Source organism: Prionailurus bengalensis, chromosome F2 (assembly GCF_016509475.1).
Source record: "Prionailurus bengalensis isolate Pbe53 chromosome F2, Fcat_Pben_1.1_paternal_pri, whole genome shotgun sequence".
In the NCBI taxonomy this organism is placed as follows: Eukaryota; Metazoa; Chordata; class Mammalia; order Carnivora; family Felidae; genus Prionailurus; species Prionailurus bengalensis.
Window position 1 is genome coordinate 67,029,929 of NC_057353.1, and position 27,321 is coordinate 67,057,249.

The window sequence follows — 27,321 nt, forward strand, 5'->3', positions numbered from 1 at the left end:
GCCTGCCTCGTTCTGGTTCATTTCCAGCACTGTTATTTATGTTGTTCCTCTTAATTTTTTCCTGCTGTTTCAGCTTTACAAGGGGTATCCAATTACTTCCTCTGTGACATTTTTTTTTTTTTTTTTAACTTTTGAGTGCCAGAAATCTCACCTCAGAAGGGGTTTCTTTTTCTGGTAAAAATCTCTTGAATCGGTCCCTTTCTTTCTGTGAGGGCTGCTCCTGCCCAGGTCCAGGGCCTCTGCATCTCAGGTCTGGATTCTTAGAGGTGTCATCCCTAAAAGGAGCCTTCCTGCTTCCCAGATGGCTCATTCGCTATATTGTGCCAGCCAGAATCTGGGGCTCATCCCTGGCTCGCTCTTTCCCCTCACCCCACTCCAATTAGTTACCACTAAGACCTCACTATTCTACTTCCTTGATATCTCTCAGATCCACCCTTTTCTCTCCACCCTCACCTCTGTCACATTGCTCAGCAGAACTACTGATATCCAAATGGGGTTCCTGCATTATACACACCTTTCCAGCCGGCATGCACTGTCCCTAGAATGTGCTTGCTTATGGGCAGCTCACCTGTATCAAAGCTTGTAATAAAGGGCCCTACAAATCCAGAATAGAGTCTCAACTCTTCAGTGGGGCATATGAGGCCTTTTAGAGTAGCTCCTACTTGCCTCTCAAAGTCATGTCCCTCCCACTCATGCTCTTTTGGGTTCTCCATAAAGCACGTGCAGCTCCTAGAACAGGCAACACTTTTCTTTCTCACCTCTGGCTCTTCCTTCTACCTGGAACACCTTTATCTTTGATCCTCACCTTCACTCCGTTCCTCGTTCAGGACTCAACTCACTGGACTTTTCTGGAACGGAGGAGTCACTCCACCTTCTATGTCCCTCACATGGCCTGTTCTCCGTCCCATTTCTGCCATGCCACACTGCACGTCCCATGGGACAGAGGGGGGATTTGCTCACTGCTGTATCCACATAGAAGCCTCTCAAAATTCATCAGATGACTTGTTGAATGAATGGATATTTAAATTCATGCATATAAATGTGAATGATTGAATGAGTGGAGACGTTTGCATAGCATCATGACGGAACCTTGTCCCTGCATTCGTGTAAGCTGCGCTTGCTGCTCGGACCAATAGGAAATCTACTCTGATGCCAGAGTCAACCCATAGCAGGATAATTCAGGAAAATTGAATTAAAATTTTAAAAATAACGTTTTTTAGATTTTCCTTCCTGGAATGCATTAGAAAGTGAGACTGGAGACCAACGCCATCCTGGGATGGCTTAGCATCACCCTGGAGGTTGGGGGGAGAGCCTGGAAATGACTAGATTTCCCTCAAGCTCTTTGAATCTGGTCTCAGGTTTATGCTGGGAGCCTTTCCCACTACCCGACCAAGAAGCGATTTACTGAACAATGACCTCATTTTACATTTCACAATATGTGTGTCATATAAGCAGTCTGTGCTGCTGAACGGTTTCCTGTAAACATTTACAATGGTTTGAGGCACCGGGGCCAGTCCCCAGTAGTTCTGGGAAAGACTTTTTAGAAAACAAGAAGGAACCTCTGCCCCAACTGTACATTGGACACTGCAGAGTAATTATACAGTAGAGGTCAGGCCCAGGGTGATAATTAGCCTTGGGGGTGCCAGAGGGCCTCCTCGCTTTTGCTCTCCCAGCAATTTTCTGGGAGGAGACAGAGCTGAGTTTCAGCAGGATGGAGGCCGCTGGGTGTGAAATGCCCTCCGCTTCACACCGGGGGCCCATGTGCCACGTGAGTGATCTGAGTGGTGTGCGGGCGGCGGTGGGGTCTCCGCTTTCCCCACAGGCCCCTCATGCCAGCCCCAGGGGCCTGGCTGAGCTGCGGAGGGGGGCAGGCTGTGGGCTTCCCAGTCCCTCAGTGTCTCCTTTGAAAATGGGAGTGCAGGTGGGGCGCCTGGGTGGCGCAGTCGGTTAAGCGTCCGACTTCAGCCAGGTCGCGATCTCGCGGTCCGTGAGTTCGAGCCCCGTGTCAGGCTCTGGGCTGATGGCTCAGAGCCTGGAGCCTGTTTCCGATTCTGTGTCTCCCTCTCTCTCTGCCCCTCCCCCGCTCATGCTCTGTCTCTCTCTGTCCCAAAAATAAAACAAAAAACAAAAAAAAAAAAACACGTTGAAAATGGGAGTGCAGGGAAGGCAGGGGAAGCAACGAGTGGGGGAGGATCTTGCATGACAGGGAGGGTACTTGTCTACTGTGTCAGTTTCCTGAGGCTCCTATAATAATTACCACAAACCCTGTGACTTAAAACAGCAATATATTCCCTCACAATTCGGAGGCCAAACGTGTGAAATCATGTCGGCCACACTCCCACCAGAGGCTCCGGGGTCAAATCTGTGCCTTGCCTGTTCTAACATCCGGAGGCTGCAGACAGTCCTTTGCTCAGCGTCTGGAACATTGCTCCACTCTCTGCTTCTGCTTCACGCGGCCTCTTCCTGAGTGTTTGCTTCTGCCTCTCTTGCTCTCTCTCCTTTTAAAATTTTTATTTATTTATTTAAGTAATCTCTGTACCCCGTGTGGGGCTTGAACTCAGAACCCCGAGATCAAGAGTCTCGGGCTCCACTGACTGAGCCAGCCAGGCGCCCCTCTCCTGTCTCCTTTAAGGACATTAGTCAATGGATTTAGGGCCCACCCAGGTAATCCAGCTTCATCCTTTCTCAAGTCCTTAACTTAATTACTTCTGCCAAGATCCTTTTCTCAGTTAAGGTCACATTCACAGGTTCTGGGTGGATATATCTTTGGGGGGAGCACCATTCACCCTGGTACACTCTCAGTAATAAAGAGCAAAGGCCACTCCGGGGGTGGGGGTGCTCTTTGCTGCCCATACTGATCTAATTGGCTTTGTGGGGATTTTGGATCTGAGTTTATCCTTTAAAAGGAGCAGATTAGCATGTAATGAGGGCCAGAGTCGTGCTGAGACTGTGCTGCCTTCTGCCTCAGCACCTGTCTGTAAGGAGGCATTATTAGCCCATTCTGCAGTTGAAATGGGGCACCAGTAGGTAGCAGAGCAGGGGCTCAAACCCAGGACTGAAGTTCATTCCCATGCCTGGTGAGGGGAAAGGGAACTGGGCTCAGGGTTACCAGATCCCAGTTCTAGGTCTGGTTCCACTCCGGTGTGGCTTGAGAAGCATTAACCTCTGTGGCTCTCAGATGGACTAGACCTTGCTCCCAAAGTGTGGTCTCAGGATCTACAGCATCAGCATCACCTGGGAGCTTACTGGAAATGTAGGATCTCAGAAACCACTCGGAGCTACCAGTCAGAATCTGCGTGTTAACATCCTGGCGACTCAAAAGCACGTTACATTTTAGGAAGTCATGAACTAGAACTAAGGTAATCTTCATGGCAACTTTTCCTTCAGAGAGACTGTTTCTGTGTTCCTTTGAGGGAGAATGACAAGCATCCTTTTACATTTCAGAAAGGATAATGGGTGTTGGGTCCATACGCTGTCAGGTTTAAGGCATTCTCTTCAGAGAACAACCTCTGAGCTTCAGCATTCTCTCTGTTAAGTTGTTATAATACAACTTTATAGGGTTGTTGAAAGGGTTACACGAGGTGATGTGTATGCAGTGCCCAGCTTAGCACTTGGCACATAGAAGGTGCTCTACAGCAGTAATCAGCACAACAGTGGTCCCACCTTCAAGCCACATCCAAAAGGGAGAAGAAAACACTGGGTGGCTTTGGCATTCAGTAGGTACTCTATGTTGAATGCACCGAGTGGCTGAAAGCACAGGGATGTATCATTAACTGCAGCTGAGTTATTCCCACACCCACTTTGCTCCTGTCTCCAACCCACATCCAGGTGTCAGGACCTCACTTGAGAGGCAGCAGGGAAGCACCTGTGAGGCTGGCTCAGCCACTCAGTAAAACTCAGAACTATAAACATCCTGCCACTTCCAGGCAAACATGGCTCCCGGCAGCTGTTGTCCAAATACAACATGAGCCAGGTCAGGATATGAGCAAGAAGCAGCTTCTCTCTGCTGAGCTTTTCTCTGATGCCCCCCCCCCAAACCAAGCAAGCTAGTTGTCATCCTTCATTTCCAGCTCCCTCTCCCTCTGATTTATTCCAAAACACTTACTATATAGAAATCCCTTTTACCACTCTCCTACAGGGTCGTCTCCAGCCCCAGCTCCCTTGGGACTTCTCCAACATTTCTTGGGCAAGACAGACTATTCTATATTCAGATAGGTCCTTATGTTGAAGCGAAATATGTCTTCTTAGAACTTAGTTCTTTCTGTGGAGTCTCAAGGAATTTATGGTCATATTTGTTCTACCACAAGTACCCATTCCTAGGAAAGTAAATCTTCACTGATTTACTTCTAAGTAAAAATCTAGCACTTGTTTTTGCAAAACAATATGCCAAGTGAAAGAAGCCAGACACAAAAGGCCACATACTGCATGATTCCCTTTAGATGAAATGTCCAGAATAGGCAAATCCATAGAGACAGAAAGTAGATTATGATTGCCTGGGCCTGAAGGGAGGGGGGAGTGGGGAGTGGATGCTAATAGAAATAGGGTTTCGTTTGGGGGCAGTGAAAATGTTCTGGAATTAATAATGATTGTTATCGATCCTGTGAATATACTAAAGCCCAGATTTCTGGGACTAAGAAATTTTTCATCAGTGATCTCCTTGGGTCTCAGAGCCTCTCTTCATGGTCTTATTCCTAGATGCTCTTCCCTTCATCTTAATTTGTTACTGGGGTTACCTTATTCCTGATCTCTTTCTCAGTCTCCTATTCTTGGCTATGCACTTACCTGACGCATTGATGTAAATAGTTTCCCTGGCCTTGACCCTTGATTCTTGACCTCGGCCACTGTTTTATGTTTACTCGATCTACTTCTAGATGCCATTCCAGATCCCTAATCCAGCTTTCATCAGACCTAATTCCCTACCACCTCTCATGAGAGGGACCAGAGAGACTTGGATGACATTAGGATTGCATAACTACACTTCTCATAAAGTTTCTTCCACCTTAAGGTCAGATGCAATGTCATAGTATCCAGTTTTTAACTATCCTATTGGACCTTGAAAAGCATTAGGATCTGATTATAGTTTGGGTATCTTTTACAAAGAGAACCCTAGAGGTAATTAACTTGGGTTAGTTCGGAATGTACAAGATCAGTGGGAGGTCATCTTCCTAAGATCATGGGAAAGTTGGACAAGAGATCAAATATAATCAACTTCAAAAGTAAATTTAAAAACAAAATAGATTCCATACCCATTCCTTTGCAGGCTTCGTTCAGCATTTTGGCATCCTGATCCACATCAAAACCTTGATGACTTCTTGCTTTGGCCTGGAGAAAATAATTGAAAAGGTAAGTGGACAATATGGGCATTCTTGAATTATCTCTGGCTGATGTTGGCAGCTATTTAGAAGATGAAGAAGTCATCCAAATGAGGGACCAGCTGCCACTTTATACATAGGTACATGCGGAAATCAGCTTGGGAAACTCTGGCCCCAGAGAGACGACTGGTACTCCTTGGAGCCAGCTGGCCTTGGAAGACCACTGACAATGGGCCTCTCTGTTCATAAGGACAATCAGCCTGGCCATCTCTGGGTTGAGCCATTTTGACATCAAGCCTACCTTTGTGTGACTGCCTCTGAAACAGAGAATAATACAGTGGGCCAATGTCCTGGAATGCTGGTTCTACCCTCTTGTCATGAGACATAAGTGTGTCTAGGGAGTAAGTGTTGCCAGGCAGAAGCTGAGGGTTCTAAGATTTTATGACGGATCCATCCATTTGGTGACCTGGGCTAAAGCTTTGCCATCCACACAATGAGAGACATAACATTTAGTTTGCCAGAGACACCTACCGACCAGAAATAGCAGAGTTACTGGTTTTTACTGTTCCTCAGGGAGAGAAAGTTCTGTTCGTATACTAAGTTAGGGTTTCTCCTTTTACTTCAGTCATTGGTATAATAGATGCACTAATTTGTCCACAGCTACCTAAGTCTATGTTATTATTATCTGCTTACAATTTTTCTTTCAGCTGACTTAGCTGGGTTTTACTTAAAGTTATTTTTAAAAGGAAATTTTCTATTAGGACTAAAATGGAAAAACAATATTGGTTGCCTAAACAAAAGCAACATAAAAATAAATGCATCACTATTAAAAATTTAAAGATGTGAGGTTAATTGCAGTGACACAACTATTAGCTTTGAACCTACCCTGTGTTTTTTGCAATTCTTTGCCTTTCCTCACAGAGATTATCTTTGATGACACGTGTCACTTATTTCCCACCCTTCAATGAAGGAGTGATCATGCTGCTGTCTACACCACCTACCCAATTCCCCTCTCCCGCCTTTCGTTTTCCTTGGCCCCCATTGGGAAGGCATAATAAACCACATAAAGCACAGTAGACATATTGCACTTATGCACAATGTCTGGCATTGCTATTCCTTTGGTAGGGGGCTTCCCTTTCCCCCATTTTATATGTTTTCATGGGGGCTGTCAGTCATGAGGCTTGAGCCTCCTTGTCCCGCCCTTGGGTGGGCACAAACCCTGCCACTCTGGCAACTGTGACTGGTTCAGGAGTAGGAGTATAATCCAAGCAGTATCAGAGTCTTTTCTTTGGTTGATATTGAGATAGAGAAAGAGATGTCTTCTGACTGGGCTTGTTCAGCTGAAAGAGTGAGTCTAGGCCTGCTGGTTGCCATTTTATCCTCTGCATGAAGGGACATGAGTTCAGAGTGAAGCAAGGCAGAGACAAAAAGAGTGGAAATATGGAGAAAGAGAGACTGAATACCACTGTATAAATCCTCGGACGCAGCAATGCCTGTTTCCTAGCTCTTCCCATTTTCATTAATAAACTATGACTTTCTCAAAGTCAGTAAGTTGGGCTTCTGCCCTTGCAACCAAAAGTGTTCTGAGTAATATCCACAGAATAGAGGAGGGCTGACTTCTAGGCCTTTCTTAATAGAGATTCATGTAATCCTAGAGCCAAAGGGATCTTCTAGGGCCGCCAGTCATCTCTCTGCCTTATGGGATCCCTCCATTACACAGCCCATCTTGAAGTATCTCTTTCTGAAGCATGCTGGGAAGGGGACTTACATCTCTTGAGCACCTGCCACATGCCAGACAATTTCTTCGTTTACAGACCTTTCTTCATTGTTAACCCAGAAGAGTAGCCATTAGGAGTCTAAACTTACAGAGAAGGACATCAGGCAGGTTAAGTAAGGAAGGTGTCTGAACACTTGCGGATATAGGCAAGCCAAGCGTGGTTTGCCTCCTAAAGCCCATGCTCTCAGTCCCATGCACCATCCTGCCTCATGCTCTAAGTAGGATGGGGGCCTTTATGTTCAGCATTTTTTTCTTTCCAACTCTCTTGTGTGGTGTGAGAAAGCTATCTGGTGCTGCTGAAGGCTTGCTGGCAGGACCATCGACAGAATTTTCAGGGCTCAATGCAAAATAAAAATGTAGGGTCCTTGTTCCAAATGGATTTAGAACTTCAAAATGATGACATCAGAGCATTAAAGCAAGTGCGAGGCCTTTCTGAGTGCTGGGTCTGTGCACCTGCACAGGCTGACACTATGGAGCCCGTCCTGCCTGTTGATCAAGTTCTCTGAGTGTGGGAGAGTGGCAAATGGCAATCTCAGAAGAGTGAATGGTGTCTTTGCTTTTCATTAGAAGGATTTTGTGGAAGGTTCGGGGAGTGAGGTGCCATTGAACCAGAGCAGCACACATCTCCTCTTAATAAGCTGTTCATAAACCGTTCTGATGTCATTTGAGCCTCATCAGGGCAAAGAATCTGGTGGGACACTTATATTTGCCCCACCTCACGTAAATTGAAACAGAGGCACAGGGCTCTGTGAATAGCTAGGGAGGTTGTGCCCTGGCTGAGGGGCAGGGGGGCTGGAGTCCAGCTGGGATTACATTTGCTAAGCCAGCAGGGCTGCTTCTCTCCCAGAGAGACACATTTTTTCCTCAGTTGCACAGAGATGCAGCCAGGACTTGCAGAAGCCTTGTGGAGACTTGCTTAAGATCCCCTGGCCAGGTGATGGCTGCGGGGGAGCCAGGGGTAGACTCGTTCTGTCAAGTATGAAGAGACACTTCCGTCCTTCGTCCCCTTACTATTTTAGTGAGGTGGGTCCTTGATACAAAAATAGAGTTAAAGAAGCCAAAAATAAAGGGGGGGGGGGGCCCTCTGAACATATCTAGTTTATCCAAGGCCAAAAGATGAAGTGTCATTTAGTCCCCAAATAACAGTGATATCGGGGGTGGGGGTGGGGAGGGCAGTGGGAGAATATTGAACTACACGTTAGGAGCAAAGATGACGTGGAGACAACTTTTTCTTTTTTGCTTAACTGAACATGCAGTATTGAGCTAGTGAGACCCTGTTGGACTTCCAACCTATAGAACTATAAGGCAATACGTTTATGTCATCTTTAAAAAATTCAGTGTACAAGTCCGCATCCGACACACTTCAATCTGCCATCAAGGCAGGTGGAAGTTAGGAGTTCCCAGGTTCCTTCTAAGGACCACTCTTAGCCATGTTGGTTATCTTTCCTAATCCAAAGAGTCTTGTTCCTCATCACAGCAGGCTATTTGATGTCAGAATAAAGAGATCACATGATGGGACTTATTTAAAGGCAGGGAGGGAGGCGAGAAAATAGGCTGTTAGGAATTTCCCCCTCTGCGTGGCTGGGACTGCCTCCACAAAGGACGTATTATTCATCAGTGCCACCCAGTGTTGATGCAAGGGGTGTCCTTGGCTTGTTCTAATGAGCTGGGTAACCATCTTCTCTGGAATGTATACGGAGCGGACATTCCACCGTTCATTGTTCATTGTTAGCGATCCAGGCAGCTGACTTTGGGACCTCAGGCCCATTTGCCCATCAGATTTCATTTTTGAAACCTGAGGCCATGGAGCAGAACTTCCACATAAAGCAGGTCTGCAGGAGTATGAGTCAGGCACAAAGTGGGGGTACAGGGGACTCCAGTATGAGGACAGATAGGACTGTGATGATTTGAGCAAATACACAATGTTCCACTTGCTTTCAACTTTAAGCAAAATAGAGGCAGAACAACATTCCTTTTTTGTTTTCTTTTGATTTGTTGTTTAACAGCATTTACACTGACACTCAAGGGACACATTAAAAAGACAAGATGTCAGATGTTAATAAAAATGATTATAGAAGTCTGGGCTTTGAGCCCACATGAATCCAAGTTTGAATGTGGTTCTAACCCTTAGCAGCCATGTGAACTTGAGCCAATAACCTCTAAGTGATCATTTCCTCACCTGTGAAACAGGGACAATGTCTGCCTTGTAAGATTTGAGGCTTATGCGAGATAACATTTCAAAGGCCAGATAGATAAGGAGCCACAGAACTGCTAATTTTTCCCTCTGCTTCTTTGGGCCATCTCTTGTTTTTTTTTGCCTTACAGTGAGGTTAGGTTTTCAATTCTGCATATTTCCACTTGACAAGTTTGAAAGATTTACATCTATCTATCTATCTATCATCTATCTATCTATCTATTGAGAGATGTCTTCCAAACTTGAAATTGTAAGATGTAGATCTATCTCCAGTGCTCGAAACTGTATTTGAATCCCAGAATAATTGCTATTACTCATGTGACCTTCGGCAAGTTTGGGAGCCCCTCTGTGCTGTGGTTTTGTCATGGCAAAATGTGGCCAATAATAGTTTCCACTCATAGGTCTCTTACGAGAATTTAAATGAAGTCATTCATACCAAACATCTAAATGAAGCCTAGCAGAGAGCATGTGCTTAAAAAAATGTAAAGGATTAATAATGGAAGGCAGATCAGCAAAGAACCTTCTAGAATATTTGAAACCGTCTCCTGCTCACAGGGTTTCTACCTTGTAAATGGCACTCTAAGGATCGGTTTTTCATTGATCACCTGCAGTTTGGATCTAAAGCTCCAGACACATATTTCACACCAGGCAGTGAAGTGGTTCACAATTCAGGCTGCACGGAGTCAGGTGACCTGGGATGACACCCAACACATTTTATTAACGGCCTCATTTGATTAGTGTGATAATTGGCACCTCATGGAGTGTGAGGATCTCACTGAGATGCAGCCCGGGTGGGTCACTTGCCAATGTACCAGTCAGGCTCACAATGGGAGCGAATACCATGAACTCTACAAGAGGCACTGCCTGGTGCAAAAATGAGCTGGGGACTTTCAGTCTTGTTTTTGCTTCCTTCCTTCCTTCCTTCCAGCATGTCTACATGTCACTTCTCTGTGTCTCCATGTTCCTGCATCTTAAACAAGGAAATGAATGATCCATTTTTCTGGAAGGAGGCGTTATACAAAATGAACTGAGATGCTATGAGCCTGGAAGCAGAATGAATGCCGAAAACACCCACTCTGTGAAATGACTCAGAGACAGGCCAACTTCAGCACATCGAGTGCCTAGGAGGGAGGTTGGCTGTTGTACCAATTCAGATACCACATCCCCTACCCTGCCCCACCAGCCACAAGGGCCAGAGTGGTGACACAGACAGCTGACCAAAGGCTTCTCTCCTGGTCCAGGTCAAGGAAAGCTTAACTCTTGGGATCAAAGGGAACATTGTAAGAAAATCTTCCTCCAGCTTGCAGCAAACTCTGGAGATGGAGTTTGTGAAAATTTAGCTGAGGGATATGATTGGCAGACTGTTGCTATGTATTATGTGGTAACCAGGATGTTCCAGGACCCAGCCTTAAGCGCACTCCTATTTAAGGCCACTCCCACTCATCAGTCCTGGTGACCTGATGTATTTGGAGAGCATCAAGACTGGGAAACAAGAATATACTTCTCACGAGAGACATGGGAATTAATTAAAAAGCAATACGCCACAGGCAAATTAGAATCTCCTCTGAATGGTTCCTCTTCTCTGCCCGCTTCCTTCTTCTTTCCTCCTCTTTTTTTCCTCCCTCCCCTTCCTTCAACAGACAAGTAGTGAGGGTCTGCTGTGGGGCCAGCACTGCCCTGGTGAGGGGGACTTGATCAATGAAGCGCAGGTCTTGTCCCCAGGGAAGTAAACATGCAAGAAGATCAATGACAATTCCGTTTATAATGGGGCATGGATGTTGGGTGCATATCGCTGAGAGGAGGAAGGGGAATTTTTAGGGAGAGATTGACATCTGTGCTCGTTCATGAAATATGAGTTAGGCAAGCATAATACATACGTATGTACATACACACATATATACGTACATACATACATACGTACACAAATAAGGAGGGGTGACCTGCCACTGAACTACTGCAGAACGGACATGATGGATCTAAACAATACACAACGATGGAATGTGGACTTGGGAGTGGGACCTACAGCGTTCAGTTATGCTTTGCTCCTTACTGGTTGTACGACCCCCGCCCCAGGCAAGCTGACCCATCTCTCTGAGCCTTTGTTGTCTCAGGTTTAAAGTCGAGGTGCACCTGTGCATGGGCAGCGTGAGGTTTGGATGCAGTCGTGTTGGGGATGTAGTGCCAGGTTACAGTGAGCACTTGGTTGGTGGCACGTAGGAGGTGCTCAGTGACATAAGGATGTAGGGGTCATTTGTAAGCCCTGAAGTATTATCAAAATGTAACGGGAGTGGCATTTTGTTTGCTCTTTCCAGTGCAGTTCCCCAGAAGCCCTGGCTTGCTGCAATTTGCTCGGTAAATATTTGAAAGTGGTTGCTTGGTATCCAGGCTCTGAGACAGGAGGACTCTCAGGAAGCGCTGGAGAGCAGAGGGCTCATTGTTACACTGATCTCAATGGTGTTGCTTTTGGAGCCAACATGAAATCAGGAGGAGGCTGAGGAGATTAAAAATGAGAGCCAGGATTAGAACCAGGTGGTGGCCTGGGCATTTTAAACAGGAGCAAGGTGGAGGCAGGCAAGGGTTGTGCCGGGGAGAGCCTCAGACATGCCTGAATTCTCCCCAACATAAGCAGTGACCGTTGCCCCTGCTAGTTAATGGTGCCTTGAGCCAGTGCTGGTGATTTGGGCTAAACCTGCATAGATTTTAGTCGTTAGAGAGTTAGGGAAACTGAGGTCCAGTTCGGGAAAGAGACTTCTTCGTGGTCACGTTGGTATCCATCCCCCCAAAGATGTCTACCCTTGAACCTGGCATGATGCTATTTTTCTCTCCTTACCCTTTCTAAGCGTCTCTTTTCCATCTGAAAGATAACAAGGTCTTGGGGGTTGTTACAAGGATATGCATCAAACATACTTGGCAGGAAGCTGGGCACATGGTGAGTGTTCAGTGTTATTTTTATTACTTCCTTCCATCTTGACCTGATTCCTATGGAGTGTTGAATGAGCCCCTGACATGTTGCTTTGTGTGGCACCTTTAAAATAACTGATTACATAATTTTGTCCTAAATCAGAAACCATTTTGTACTTAACAGATAAGTAGTAAGCTGGGCCAAGCGTTGAAGAGAAATTTAAGGGATTAACACTTAAAATTGAGAATGACAGCAAAATACAAAGCACTTACTATGTGCCAGGCACTGGCCCAGACAACTTAATCCTCACAAAAACCCTTTGAGGTAAGTATTATTACCTCCTATTTTGCAGTTGAGAAAAACAAGAAACAGAAAGGTTAATAAGTTATCTGAATCACACAGTTACTAACTGATGGAATTCAAACCTACACAATCTGGATCCAGAAATTCCACCATTGGCTTCTCATTAACTAATTTTTTTGTCTCTTTCAAAATTATTATTTTTAAATTTAATGGTAGAAAATCTCAGTCCAACCCTCAGAATGCTAGTATTTTATAGATACACCGGCTAAGACCTGTGATTTGTCCACTGATCAGGGAAGCCAAGGACCCCTTGCATAGCTGTGAGATCAGGAAATGTTCTTGATGAGACAATAGGAAGTGAAGTGGAAAATGAAGGCCAGCTACCACTATTTGCAAGGCAAAATGGATAGCCTCTCCCTGTGAGCAGAGCATATGTGCAGGAAGGCACTGTTGTCAAATTCTGCTCTCAGTATCTTTTTGAGTCAAATGGAATCATGTGTTCTGCTTTTCATCTGTGAACTAAGACTAATACCTATGTAGCAAAATCTTGGGAAGATGAAATAAGACAATGTGATTCACTACAGCATTATTCACAATAGCCAATACAGGGAAATAACCTAAGTGTCCATCAACAGATGAATGGATAAAGAAGACGTGGTGCACACACACACACACACACACACACACACACACTTACACTTACACACAAAATGAATATCAAGCCAACTTACAGAAACTGAGACTAGAATGGGGGTGGGGGAGAGGGGAGATGTTGATCAAAGTGTACAAATTTCCAGTTATAAAATGAATACATTCTGGGAGCCTAATGTACAGCATAGTGATTATAGTAATAATACTGTACTATATACTTGAAAATTACTAAGAGAGTAGATCTTAAATGTTCTTACCACAAAAAGAAATGGTAGTTATGCATAATACAGGCATTAGCTAAGGTTATAGTGGTAATCATTTTGCAATATATAAGTGTCTCATATCAACACACTGTTTACCTTATATTTATGTGATGTTGTATGTCAATTATATCTCAACAAAGCCATATGAAAAGATATTGTGAGGGTTCTGGGCAGGGAGATTTCATTATGATGATCCAGAGCTGGCAGGGGAGAAATTGGCTTTTCTGCCCTTCTCTAGCAGGCTGTCAGGACACCTCCTCCTTTTCCTCCTCCTTCCCCATCTTACCTCAAACCTTCCTGTTCCCTGTTTACTAAAACATCTTGCCCTTTGAGTAGTGGAGAGATCATAGCTAAGGGACTGTGGTGTGCCAAGGGGTTGAAATTTAGCAGAGGCAGTCTGAAGACAGAAAAGCATGAGGCCAGAAGGATGATCAAGGTTTCCAGCATGTTTATTCTTAGGGGTGACTGCTTTCCAGCCTGATAAACTGTCACATGTTTTCATAGGTAAAATTTCATTTCTCCCTACCTGCCGGAATCTGGGCAAACTGACTGCAGATTTACCTTATTAGGAAGGGTCCATGAGTGTTCAGTGGGGGAGGAAGAGGAGGGGTACTGCAAGCAGGCTCCTCACTGTAACTTCCCTAGTCCTCAGAGGGCCAAGGGGTTTGGGGGTTGACAGCACGGGCCTCATGCTCCTCCATTTCTTAAACACCTGGTTGCCCACTGTTGAGTCCACTGGCAACAGTGGAGAATGTATCTACTTAAGGGAATTTGCTGAACCTGTATCTCCTCTCTGAAACCACTTATGACCCTCTTGGGAAGGATTGAGGACTTTCTGCCAGTTGGGCCTAAGGTGGCCAACTGATTGCCCAAGACTCAGGGTTTCCTAGGATGTGAGATTTTCAGTGCTAAGACTGTGATGTTTCCAGGCTAATCAGGATGGTTGGTCACCCAAGCTGGAGCTGACTTTGCAAGCTTTCAAGAGACAATTGTGTGCATCTCTTCCCAACTCTGTGTTCAGTGAGGCCATGTTGGTAACTTGAAATCAGCTGTGATTTCATATTTATACTATGGAAATTGGCTCATGGCACAAATTGGGTTTTTGTCCTCCCCCGCCCCAAGAGCTGGTTGTGAAACATTTTCTGGCACACCAGTTTCTTTTTTGTGCTTATACTCCATTCTAGAGACTTCTATAAGATCTTCTTAAGATACATTATTATATTTATTCACTAATTTATCTCCCTCCCTAGATTGTAAACCTCTTGGAACCAAGAACCATGTCATATTCCTTGTCATATCCAGCACCTATCATAATGCCTGGCACATTATAGGCACTTGGTAAATGTTTACATATTGATGGAAGCTCATTTGAATTCTCTGCAGCTATAGGGTATTTCTCTTCCCTTCTAGAGGCGGAAGAATCTTCTTCCTTTGTATGTTACAGAATATGCCACATCTCTTTTCCTTTGCATCCTGGCCTTACTCTAGTTTGTATCAATGTCAGGGGTCAGTGGCAAGAGTGGAGACAGAAGAGGGGGAGAGTGGAGTTATCCAGTTAGACATCTTGAACTGATAATGATGTCAAGCCTCCTAGGGTAATGAAGCAGAGAGAATGATAAAAGGAACAGTAAACTTAATCAGGACACCTGGGAGAGCTCAACTGGACCTCACTTGGAGGCTTAACAAGAAACACAAATGAAAGTGAATGCCTAACGCTTTTAGGTCTGGAATAGTTTGAGCTAAATAGAATTTGATGCTCTTAGACTTAAGACCTATGGAGGAAATAGTGGACTCTGAGGAAGATGCCCTGAACACAGATGGATAACTTTTCAACCCTGGATACACATCAGAATCATTTGAGATAGTTTTTTTAATTATTTGAGAGAGAGAGAGAAAGCAGGGGAGGGGGCAGAGAGAGAGAGAGAGAGAGAGAGAGAGAGAGAATCTTAAGCAGGTTCCATGTTCAGTGTGGAACCTGATGTGGGGTTCAATTCCATGATCCTAGGATCATAACCTGAGCTGAAATCAAGAGTCAGACACTCAACAGACTGAGCTACCCAGGCGCCCTGAGATGTTTTAAAATAGACAAATGACTGAGTCCCAACCTGATCCTATTAAATCAGAATCTCTGATATAAGTATTTGCAAAACTTACCAGATAATTCCAACGTGAAGCCAGGGTTAGGACCCACTGGTCTGACAGAAATTAGAAACTTTCCCATTGACATCCCAATGAATCAGAAAGACAACTTAAAAATGTGCTGAGGCTTTACACAAATAAGAAATCCTAGACTTTATTAAAGGAGCAAAAGATAAAGGGAAGAGGTTTATCATAGATTCTGAGGGTAGAAATTCAACCCAGGGTTTTCAAAATGGGTGACATGGAACACTGAATGTATTAAAGCCTGTTGGACTTTCAACTGAAAAAGGAATTCTTTTTAAAATTCTCTCTCAGTTCATCATATTGAGTCATTCTTTGCCTCGTGATAGTATGTCTTTCACACTCTTTCAACCCGGAGATTGGCAAACTATGGGCTATGGTCAAATTCTGGCCCATCATCTGTTTTTATAAATAAAGTTTTACTGGAACATAGCCAACCTACTCATATACATTTAGTCAAAGGCTGCTTTCACACTTCAGTGGCAGAGTTGAATAGTTGTAACAGAGGTTGTGTGGCACACAAAGGCTGAGATAATTATTTTCCCAACCCCTTCTCTTCTTTATGCAAATAGATTTTTTTAATCAGAAAACAGATGACAGAATCTGAGCCTTCAGCTGGCAGTAGTATTTAGCTAGAATTTAATATAGTCTTTTTGCCTTCATTTAGTTGTCCACATTTATATCAACTGGTAATTGATTTTCCATTTATGATACTAACATAAAGTTTCTCTTTAAGATTAATTTTTTATGTCAAAAAAATGAGGGAATTTAAAGAAAAGAGATAACAGAGCTATTAGCAGCATAGACAGCATATGTGTTTGGCAACATTCATGAAAGTCGTATTCAAATCTGAAGTTTGGGAAACATTGAATGTATATCCAGTCCTTTCATTTTACAGGTAAACTGAGGCCTAATTGTTGAGTCATCTGCACAGGGTCACTTACTTGCTTATGGAAAAATCTGGAGCCCTCCCTCTCAGGACAATGTTCTTTTACCTCTCACTGGCTACTCATTTGTACTTTGAAACTAATTAGCATGAATGCAAAGTATTGTACTGTTCACGGATTCAGAAACACAAAGATTCTGGCAACATTTCCACGGGCATGTTTAGTAGACATTGATGGGCAATTTGAAACACAACAGAGGGGCCATTCACATCTTTAAACATGAATCTTGGGTGATAGTGGCATATTGTTTCATTAAGTTGATTGTTTCTTAGGCATGGTTTCCTTGGAACAATACATTTGACTTTTTTTTTTAAGTCTTGCTTTTTTTGTTGTTGTTTTAAATCAAAATCTACTTAAATGCTTATAGAGCAAAAAGGAGACTACTAATTAGAAAAAATATATATATTGCATTGTACTCTGTGGGGTCTATTTAAACACAGTTTCAGGGGCGCCTGGGTGGCGCAGTCGGTTAAGCGTCCGACTTCAGCCAGGTCACGATCTCGCGGTCCGAGAGTTCGAGCCCCGCGTCGGGCTCTGGGCTGATGGCTCGGAGCCTGGAGCCTGTTTCCGATTCTGTGTCTCCCTCTCTCTCTGCCCCTCCCCCCTTCATGCTCTGTCTCTCTCTGTCCCAAAAATAAATAAAAAACGTTGAAAAAAAATTAAAAAAAAAACAAAACACAGTTTCAATCGTATAAGAGTATTTGGTATTTCACCATGTACTTATTGTTCTATTAGCATTCTCCATGGTCATAGCAAAGTTGATTCCTCCATTCTTAGATCGTCTGCCCATTTGGACCCTTTCAGAGATCTGTTAATCAAGGAGGTCGACAGGATAGCCAGTCAGTGTGTAGGAAGCCTGAGAGTTCTAGCTAACCTTAAAAGGTGATCAGAACACATAGAACTGTTACACTATTGATCTATCCTTTCAGAGATGCAATTTTAAAGTGACACATACGAGGGGCACCTTGGTGGCTCAGTCGGTTAAGCGTCTGACTTCAACTCAGGTCATAATCTCATAGTTTGTGGGTTCAAGCCCCACATCAGGGCTGTGTTGACAGCTCAGCGCCTGGAGCCTGCTTTGGATTTTGTGTGTCTCTCTATCCCTCCTCTGTTCACACTGTCTGTCTTTCTCTCAAAATAAATAAACATTTAAAAAATTTTTTTAAAAAGTGACATGTATGAAATATGTGTTTGGCCATCATTCTAAATGGATAGGAATATTTGCATCATTTGGCAAATAAGTCTGAAAATAGAAAAAACATCCACTTGAATCAGATCTTGATATGATTTACATATGTATGCTGACTGTGTATTCTTGAAAAATGAGTGAAACTTTTCAGTTAAAGTAAATGACCTGTCTTCTAAACGTGGGATTATCTATACGTTGGCATTTTGAGACCACTTTTAATGAAGATTGATATTGTTAGATCATTTTCCAGAAAGACAAACTTTCTCAGGCTATGCTTTCTGCGTTATACATTGAGTTGGTGTGAGTTGAGTTGGCATTATGCATTGAGTTGGTGTGATACATTGAGTTGGTCACCTATCAAAAGGTGACTAGAAGGTGGGGACCTGACCTTAAGGAGATCTGACCTTAAGACTCTCCAACATCTAGCGCCCGAAGGTGGTGGGCACCATCATTTCTGAAGGTACTGACAAGATATTCAGAAGTACAAACAATGTGACTGGCCCACCATGCACTGAGCTCTGATATAGGGAGACTATATGGGGCAGTCCTTTCAGGGGCTACACTCAAAGGAGAGGTGAACAAATGGACTCATGATTGTTTCAATCAGTGACTTTCCATTGAGCACTGCTCATCTGGGCAGGAAAACTTAGCTCAGCTCAACGGCCTCAGTGCTGGATATTTCTGTAGAGAAGCCTCTCTCACTCTGGCCATCAGAATTACTTATGGATTAACAGTCTTTTGGGGGGGAAACCGCTGCCTCTCGCCTGCTGTTGTCACTATCAGGAGGACAAGGGTCAATCTTGAAGATGGATTGGCTCTACCCTGTGATAAGAAAGGCAATCAGTGTGAGGGAATATCTAGGCCAGAGGGGCAGGAATACATGGTTGCTGGTAGAAGTTCAGTCAGATAAAGACATTATGGGGTCATCTCCTGCCCTATTGCCTTGCTTTCCCTAAGGTCTGTGTCTCAGAAGCAATTCTGTCTCTCTGGGGACATTTGGCAGTATCTAGAGACATTTTTTGTAGTCATAAGTAAGGGAGTGCTACTTATCTCTAATCCTAGAGATCAGCAATTCCTCTAAACCATCATATAAGGCACAGAACATCCCCTCACAGAAGAATTTTCTGGTTCCAATATCAATAGTGCCAAGATCTAACATGATGAGTGTCTACCACCCTGGCCTAATGACTGCAACAATGCTATAAACATGTTTCTTTAAAAGGTCTTGAGGGGCGCCTGGGTGGCTCGGTTGGTTAAGCGTCCGACTTCGGCTCAGGTCATGATCTCACGGTCTGTGAGTTCGAGCCCCGCGTCAGGCTCTGTGCTGACAGCTCAGAGCCTGGAGCCTGTTTCAGATTCTCTGTCTCCCTCTCTCTCTGCCCCTCCCCTGTTCACGCTCTGTGTCTCTCTCTGTCTCAAAAATAAATAAACGTTAAAAAAAAATTAAAATAAATAAATAAATAAAAGGTCTTGAGAAGGCTGGGCTTCTGGTGCAAATGGCACATAGGTACTGACAAAGGCAAGGTCCCCAGTGACAAAGAGCGAATTGCTGTGGTTACATAAAAGGGAGGATTAGAAGTGGACCATGATGTCTTTCTTCCTTTAATTTTATTTCAAAGAAACTAGATGACAAATCTGAAAGGTAACTGGGTAACTAGGAGGAAGAATCTGACTTAAAGTTGGTCATCATCCTGTCATCATCCTCTGTTCTTTGTCTGCATCACAGTTGTAGGCTTCACAGCCTCAGCTGGCAGGGGCCTCATCAGGCAGCCTCAGCTGACTCATTCTTAGGGGCCCTTTAGTATTGTGGTGGGCTGGACAGCTCAGAGTTTCTACTAGAGGTGGAATTACATGCCCTGTATGGAAACAAGATCGCATCCTGGGGGAAAGTGACTGCTTTGAGGTTGTCCACAGATTGTTTTGGGAGTCAGAGACCTCTAAAGAGTGTTAAAACTCCAGATATCCAATTACTGCTGTATTGCATCAATGAAAATGAACTTGGAGGATAAGGTGATTGTGGGGAGATGATGGTCATTCCTCAACCATGAAAGGAACCATGCCTTCAAGAGTTATGAAAAATGAAGCACTTTTCTCATTAGAAAAGAACTATCCATTTCCTTCTTCTATTGCCAAAGGCCGTTTTTCTGCCAATTCAATGAGAGTATAAACTTGGGATTCATTGCTTGCAGGAAAAAAAGAAGCAAGTGTACTCTGGAGTCCTCAAGAGTCAATGATAAGTGGGTAGACGGAATTAGAAAGAGAAAATAGTGGGGGCTGAGCTGGGTCATTACAGCATTGAATGGTGCTGTGTAAAAGGCATAGCCAACAGTATGTGGACAAGTTTTGATTTGCTAAAAAGGAAACAAGGTAAAATAGCTAAATTTGCTTTGAGCAAATTTCTGTCTCCATCAGAATCAAAACAATGAATGTTATTCTTTCCCCTGGTAAGACTTTAAATATGCATTGGATCCAACCCTATTAATTACTTCTTTAAAATTCTTTTAAACATTTTAATTTTCCTTTTCATTTCCACCACAACCATCCAAACCCCCATTACAGGAAGGGTGAATTATTTGACTGCCTTTCTATCTTATCTTTGAGTCATCATTCCCTATTTCAGTCCATCCAATACGGCAGCAGACACAGCAGTAGTAATATTAATAAAAATCATAGTTATAAGAAAGCAATATGATAAAGCAATATCCCCAAGCCCCAAGGATTGGTAAAGCCAACCTCTGCCACAGTGACAGTTCAAGGATTAGGTACATGACCCAAGTCAATCAGAATTTTTCCCTGACATGTGATAGAAACTTAGGGGAAAAAAAAAACCCTCTTTTCCTTGATGTTGTTAACGTGGAGTACGTGAGGCCATGGCCCTCTCTGTGGTGACCAAACTATCTGTGGCCATGCCTCTCTCTCACCAACAACTTTTGCCTCCCACACCACTGGGGAAAAAGAAAAGGTTCATTTTCAGTGGGAGAGAATGAGCCCAACATGTAGAAAGAAGGAGAGAGAGCGAGAGAGTGAGATTGAGGAAGAATGCGCTAGTTGACAAGATGATATCTCCAGCCCCAGGGATGAATCACGATTCATGGCTGTCCTCTTCCCCTGGGCCAGTGATTGGTCTAGGGACAGGCTTTTGACCAACTCTGACTAATGAGATGGGATGTGATGCCTGCTTGGGGGCTTTCCAAAAAGATTATTCTCAGTGATAGGGGAGTGGTAAGAAGAAACGTATTTTTTTCTCTGTCCCCTTCCCTCTTACTTGTGATCCTATCGGGTGTGATCATGAACTTAAACACAGACCACTATCTTGTACCCATGAGGGGAGCTGCTGCGAACACATCAAGGGTGGCAGAATGGAAAGGTAGACATGGCATGGGTCCTTAATGATGTGACTGAGCCACTCGACCAACACTGGAATCCCCTGCTTTCAGACTTCGTATGAAGGCTAATAATTAAATGTCTTTGTTACTTAAGCCACTCTTAGTCTTGTAGTCTACTGCTTGTACTCACATACTGACTTGAAAACAAAACAACTATGAATTTGTACTCCTCAAATTACCTCAAGTGCAGCCTTCTCTCTTGAGTTTCAGATCCAGCTACCTGCTAGGTGTTAAACCCAGGTGTCCCACGGATATCTCAAACTCAGCAGATCCCAAAGCCAAATTCATCCTCGAATTGAGCAAACTTCCAGTTTGTTCTATCCCCAGGATGCACCCCATTCACCTGGGTACATAAGCCAGGTACCCGAGTCACTCTGTAGTCCTCCTTGTCCCTCACCTACCTGTCCACTTAGCCAGTTACATCTATTTGACCTTCCCATCAGTCCTCTTCTCTCTGATCCCACTGCCACTGTTTAAGTTGGGAACACAGGCTCATCATCTTTCTCCAGGGCCACTGCCTCCTAAGTGTTTTATTTGCCTTTGGTCAGGAATCTCTCCAAAACTTTCTCTACTAGCTTCTAGCATGGTCCATCCAAAGTGCATCTCTGACCTTGTCATTCCCTTGTCTGAGATTAGTTATGGCTCCTCTATTGCCTAAGATACTAGTTCTCAAAGTGTAGCCCCTGGACCAGCAGCATTAGCATCATCAGGTAACTTGTGAGAAATGTAAAATTTGGGGCCCTGCTCTACTGAATCAGACACTCTGCAGATAGGGCCCAGCTCTCTGTTTAAACAAACCTTCCAAAGGAATCTGATGTACGTCGTTTAGAAAACACTACTGGCCTAAAGCAAAAAAAAACCAATTTCCTTGGTGTAGTAGGTTGAATAGTATGCTCCCTGAATGCATGTCTACTTGGAACCTCAGAACGTGACCTTACTTGGAAATAGAGTTTTTGCTGAGGTAATTAGTTAAGAATCATGGGTGAGATCATCCTGGATTTAGAATGGGTCCTAAATCCAGTGACTGGGGTCCTTAGAAGAAGAGAAATAGAGGGGTGGGCCATGGGAACATGGGAACATGAGATTGGGACTCTCCTGCCCTGAGCCAAGGACTACAATGCCTGGGGCCACCAGAGGCTGAAAGAGGCAAGAAAGAATTCTTCCCTACAGTCTTCAGAGGAAACGGTGGCCCTGCTAACACCTTGATTTTAAATCCCTAGACACCAGAACATTGAAAGAATACATTTCCATTGCTTTCAGCCACCCAGTTTGTGGCCCTTTGCATATTAGCCCTAGGATACCAATACACTTTGCATAGCAAACAAGGGCCTTTAGGACACCCCTGTGCATCCGGAGTCGCTGCTCCCTGATCAGTGATCTATCAAAAATATGCGTGGTGCGCCTGTTATGTGTCAAGCCCCAGTGATGGAGCCGTGATGAGCGGTGGCAGTGCGGGGCTGCAGAAGCTCCCGGCCAGGGGGAGGGGCTAGCAGCTGCACAGGCAGGTGATGTTTGACGGATTCAGTGCTCTGCAGGGCAAGAGCCTTCTTGTACCTCTCTGCACGTATTCTGGCACCGTAAAGATTGCCCTTCTGCACCTTAGGAAGCCTCTCCCACTCCTTCCTCCCACACAGAATCACTCTCTCCCCTAAGTTTCGGACGTGTTTCTATTAGTGCATTCGTTGCACATCGTTGTAATTGTTTACTTGTTTGCCTCCCTTGCTAGACTGTGAGCCATTCAGAGGGCATGGACTGTGCTCTTTTATTCCCCTTTTTATCAGTGGTGCCTCAAACAGCACCTGGCTCATGGGAGTTTCTTTAAAAAAATGTGTTGAACTGATAACGAGGATGAAGAGTGGTTTCCTTCCCCTGTTGGCAGAGGGACTCGAGCTTGCTTTTCTCCATGCAGCGCTAGGATGAGTTGTGGGAGAGACTGCAGCCTGGGGTCAGTGGAAGGGGCAGAATGGGGCAGTTTCCTGGACTGCTTTTGGTGTCAAAGGCCCTGGAGGAGGGTGTGGGACTAAGTAGGCTTTAAAAGCCATCATCCGGGCATCTCTGCAGGCTGAGTGATGGGAATGGTTCAGTCAAAGCTGGGGCACAGCTCCAGCCTATGCCTGTGAGAGGCTTTTGCTTCAAAGTTGATTTTCTTTCTTCCTTTTTTTCCCCAAAGTTTATGTATTTATTTTGAGAAGGAGCGAGGAGCGGGGGACGGGCAGAGAGAGAGAGAGAGAGAGAGAGAGAGTCCCAAGCAGGCCCCACACTATCAGCACAGAGCCCAATGTGGGGCTCGATCTCATGAGCTGTGAGATATGACCTGAGCCAAAATCAAGAGTCAGATGCTTAACTGATTGAGCCACCCAGGTGCCCCTCAACACTGATTTTCAAACTTGAGTGTACATCAGAATCACCCGGAAGGTTTGTTCAGGTGCAGTTGCTGGGCCTTTGCCCCAGAGGTTCTGATTCTATAGATCTGGAGTGGGGCCCAATAATTTGCATTCCTAACGGATCCTAGGTTATTCCATTGATGGCCTGGGGGCCACATTTGGGCACATCCCTGCCTGCACTAGAGGAACACGTGACATAAGACCCATGGTTCTCAACTTTGGGTACATTAGAAATTAGTTGTGGAGTTTTTAAAACGTACAGATACAGGAGAACCTTACTCACACATTGGTCGGGGTGGGGGGTGTAACTGGTCATAGGGATTTGGACTCCAAATGAGTAAAACATTGGTTTGAGTAAGCCTTTCCCGTAAAACATAATGAACTGATGAGTTGATCACACGTTTATTGAGCATTTGCTATGTGCCAGGGTTTGTGTCAGTAATGGGGATAGAGAGATGAACAAGACACTGTCCTACCCCCAGTGAGCCATCAGTCCAGTCTGGGGAGGATGTGTGAACAGCTAGTTCTAAAATCCTGTGGGAGGGGAGTGATGACATTGTACACAGAGTAGCATGGAAACACTAACGGGGAGCATCAGATCTAGGGGAAGAGGAGGAAGCTCAGGATCAGGGGTAAAGAGGAGATAATGGTCCACTTCAACAGATTTAGAAATCCCAGTAGGTTAGCATCTAGTTGGTATAATGTGAAGAATTTCTACCTAAATCCAAATGCATGCTTCACCTCTCCTTGGTCAAATTACCTCATCTCTCCGTGCTTCACTTTCCCCAGATTGCAAAGGGGATAATAATCCTGTCTCCCTCACAGAGTTGTGTGGACCAAAGGACCAAAAGGACACGTGTACATGGGGGACTTGGTAGAGTGAAGGGCTCAGAGTTCATGCACACAGCCCGGGCCCCCAGAGCAGCTCACAGTCTAGCAAGCACTTGAGAAATGTCAGTTATCCTCATCATCCTTCCAGAAGGCCCCCTTGAAGCCTCCAGTTATGCCCACCATCACTGGGAATTTGAGTTCTGGGTGCTGTACAGCAGGGCAAGCATCTGCCAGATTCCATCCCCTACACCAAGTGGCCAACGGCCCCGCCCAGGCTCCTACAGTGTTAAAGCTCTTGTGTCAGTTTTTCAGTTTGCAAGTTCTTCCTTCCATTGGTATATTTGTCCTTGGCAAACTTTCCCCCCACCTTTAAATGACTTTAGAATGGGGGCGCCTGGGTGGCTCAGTCGGTTAAGTGGCCGACTTCTGCTCAGGTCATGATCTCACAGTTCATGAGTTTGAGCCCCGCATCGGGCTCTGTGCTGACAGCTCAGAGCCTGGAGCCTGTTTCAGATTCTGTGTCTCCCTCTCTCTCTGCCCCTCCCCCATTCATGCTCTGTCTCTCTCTGTCTCAAAAATAAATAAACGTTAAAAAAAATTTAAATGACTTTCAAATGACTGCTTTTTATCTTCCAGAGACAAGAAACCCCTAAGGCCAACATCGTGTGTGATTGTGTCTCAAATGCAGCCAACTTTGAGTGGGAGGCTTGTTTTTAAAGGAAGAAGGTATGCTTTCGTGCATGTCCTGTTTTGACATCAGAGGCCCTTTTTGTTTCCTTCTATACCCACGGTGGTGTTCAGGACTAATTTGGGGGGATAAATGATTTCCTGATAGGAGAGGTAGGACTGTGTGGTCTTAGTTTCTTTCGTGGTTTCTTTAGGGTTTGAGAATCACACTTCAATGCACACTCTTGGTTAAAGCCATACTTACTTTATCCCAAACTCCCACATTTTCACTTCCCTCCAGAGCCTACCTTCTTTTCCCAGGCATCTGGACCTATTCCCACCTCATGTGTTCCTAATTCCCTCCTGGGTGTTCCTAATCCACCTGCCTCGGAGCTTGCCTGTTCATCTGCTCCAAGTCCCAAACTGTTTTCCATTTTAGACAATATTTACATTGGCTAAATATTGGCACAAGCAAGTCATAAAATGTGGCATGCTCACAAACAGCATGGCAGATCGCTGAGCAGATGTTCTAACATTTACAAGTCGGTTTTCACTTATGGACATTTATAATGACACCTGCTTTCATTGGCGGTATGCTGATCTGTTCTTGTAAGAATAGTGTTATGCTCCAGTTCTGCGTTTCTCAAACACAGCTGCACATTTGGAACCACCTGGGGAGCATTTGCAAATCCCAGTGCCCAGACCAACCACCAGACCAAGTAATTCAGACTCTCTGGGGGTAGAACTCAGGATTCAGTGTTTTTTAAAACTCCCCCGGTGATTCCAATGTGCGGCCAACTGTGAGCACGAATTCCCCAGTTTAGTGCTTCTCAGACTGTACTGTGCGTAAGAATCACTTGACGATCTTGCTAAAACGCAGATCTGATTCGATAGGTCTTCAGGAGCTTTGGGTTCTGCATTTCTAACAAGCACCCAGGCCATGTAGATGCTACTACTAGTCCAGAGACCACACTTGGAGTAGCAAGGCAAGTCGTGCCCAGTGCCTTGAAAATAATTTTCCAGAAATCATTTGTCCTCTTGAGTTTGTCCATGGCTCCCTCCCTATTGCTCTGCCCATACGCCACAGCCACACTCCAATGGCGAAGGGATTTCACTATTGATTTCAATTTTCTATTTTCCTCCAGATAACGATTCTTCTGAAAACAACCCACACAAGAGAAGAATCATCTAGCTAAATCTGAGCAGATTTTCCTGTGGATCTTATTTTTCTGTCTATGCACAAAGCTCACTGAGCACAAGGTCATGTCCTCTAGGCTAAGCAAACTCTTTGAATATTGCTTGATTAGCAAATGATAGTAATCGCGATTATTACTGCTCCAAATAGGTTAGTCACAAACACAATGTCTTCAGTTGAAAAGAATCATTAATGAAGGCAAAGGGATTGGGGGAAAGCGCAAAACAAAAAAGTAAATTTTCAATTCTCAGAATTGGCTAGGAAGCCCTCTGTATCACAGCACCTTGGAAAATGTAATTTCCTGGCCAATATCCTACTGGCTTTGGAGTATTGTTTGTCAAGCATCTGTCTGTGCATCCTGGTCTGTGGACATATCCTTGGGACTTTGTAACTTTCCTAGTAGGCTTTTAAAATATGTATTTACTGCTGGTAATAACTTAAAAACTAAATATAAAGCATATTGAGTCATTAGGATGACCAAGGCTAGCACATGATTTCAACGCCTGCATTTGTGTTTCTATTTATGAATGTGTATATGCCGAATAGCCATATTTTAATTGTTGCAAGCGAATGATAAAAGAACAGAGAACAGAGGGAGGTTTAATACAAAAATCACACATTTTAGCCAAGAGAAGCCCCGATTGTTTTATAGGGAGTCTTACAAACAAAAGTTGCTCAGTTTTGGATAGAGAAACATAATAGTAGAACTAAGAAATCGTGCACCACATCATATTTTAGACATGCTGCAACACAGAAGAAACCACATTATAGCCATCAGGACCATTTTAACATTGAGTGTAGTCATTTAATCCCGGCAAAATAACATGGTCTATTATGCTAAATCAATAACATGCATTTATTTGCACATTAGCAACTTGTATTTTACTAGTATTTAATTTTATATATTTGTTTTGGTTATGTAACTGCTTCAAAACTACCAGCATTGTAGTTTGAAGCTTGTACATGTTCAAGTAACTCTCTAATACGAGTATTCAAGTCATTACCAGGACAGTTTTCTGTCCAAAAAGGTTTTGCATTTACTTATTTTGAAACACAGTCTTAGAACATATTCATTCCTTGTGCAATGTTAAATTCCACTAGTATTTTCTAAAATGTCCTACTGGCCATGCTCTCCATTGTAAGGCACTGTTAAGGGGACAC

The 27,321-nt window shown here is 44.2% G+C and overlaps 1 protein-coding gene and 1 long non-coding RNA gene across 3 annotated transcripts in view; one reads left to right on the forward strand and one right to left on the reverse strand.

The window, feature by feature from the left end:
* Nucleotides 1-26,789, forward strand: LOC122495784. 2 transcript variants are annotated; one of them, XR_006300572.1, is made up of 6 exons: nucleotides 1-1,768; nucleotides 3,179-3,359; nucleotides 4,872-5,005; nucleotides 5,261-5,343; nucleotides 24,936-25,025; nucleotides 26,111-26,789. It is a non-coding gene; the product is annotated as an uncharacterized LOC122495784 (long non-coding RNA). The 2 variants fall into 2 exon arrangements; XR_006300573.1 differs by lacking the exons at nucleotides 24,936-25,025; nucleotides 26,111-26,789 and adding an exon at nucleotides 10,212-11,208 and having other exon boundaries at nucleotides 8-1,768.
* Nucleotides 1-27,321, reverse strand: part of ANXA13 (annexin A13) — a 51,620-nt gene that overhangs the window by 22,451 nt on the left and 1,848 nt on the right. Inside the window, exon 3 of the mRNA XM_043601703.1 lies at nucleotides 5,247-5,322. Coding sequence (XP_043457638.1) covers nucleotides 5,247-5,322 — 76 coding nt within the window. The remainder of the gene's footprint in view (nucleotides 1-5,246; nucleotides 5,323-27,321) is intronic.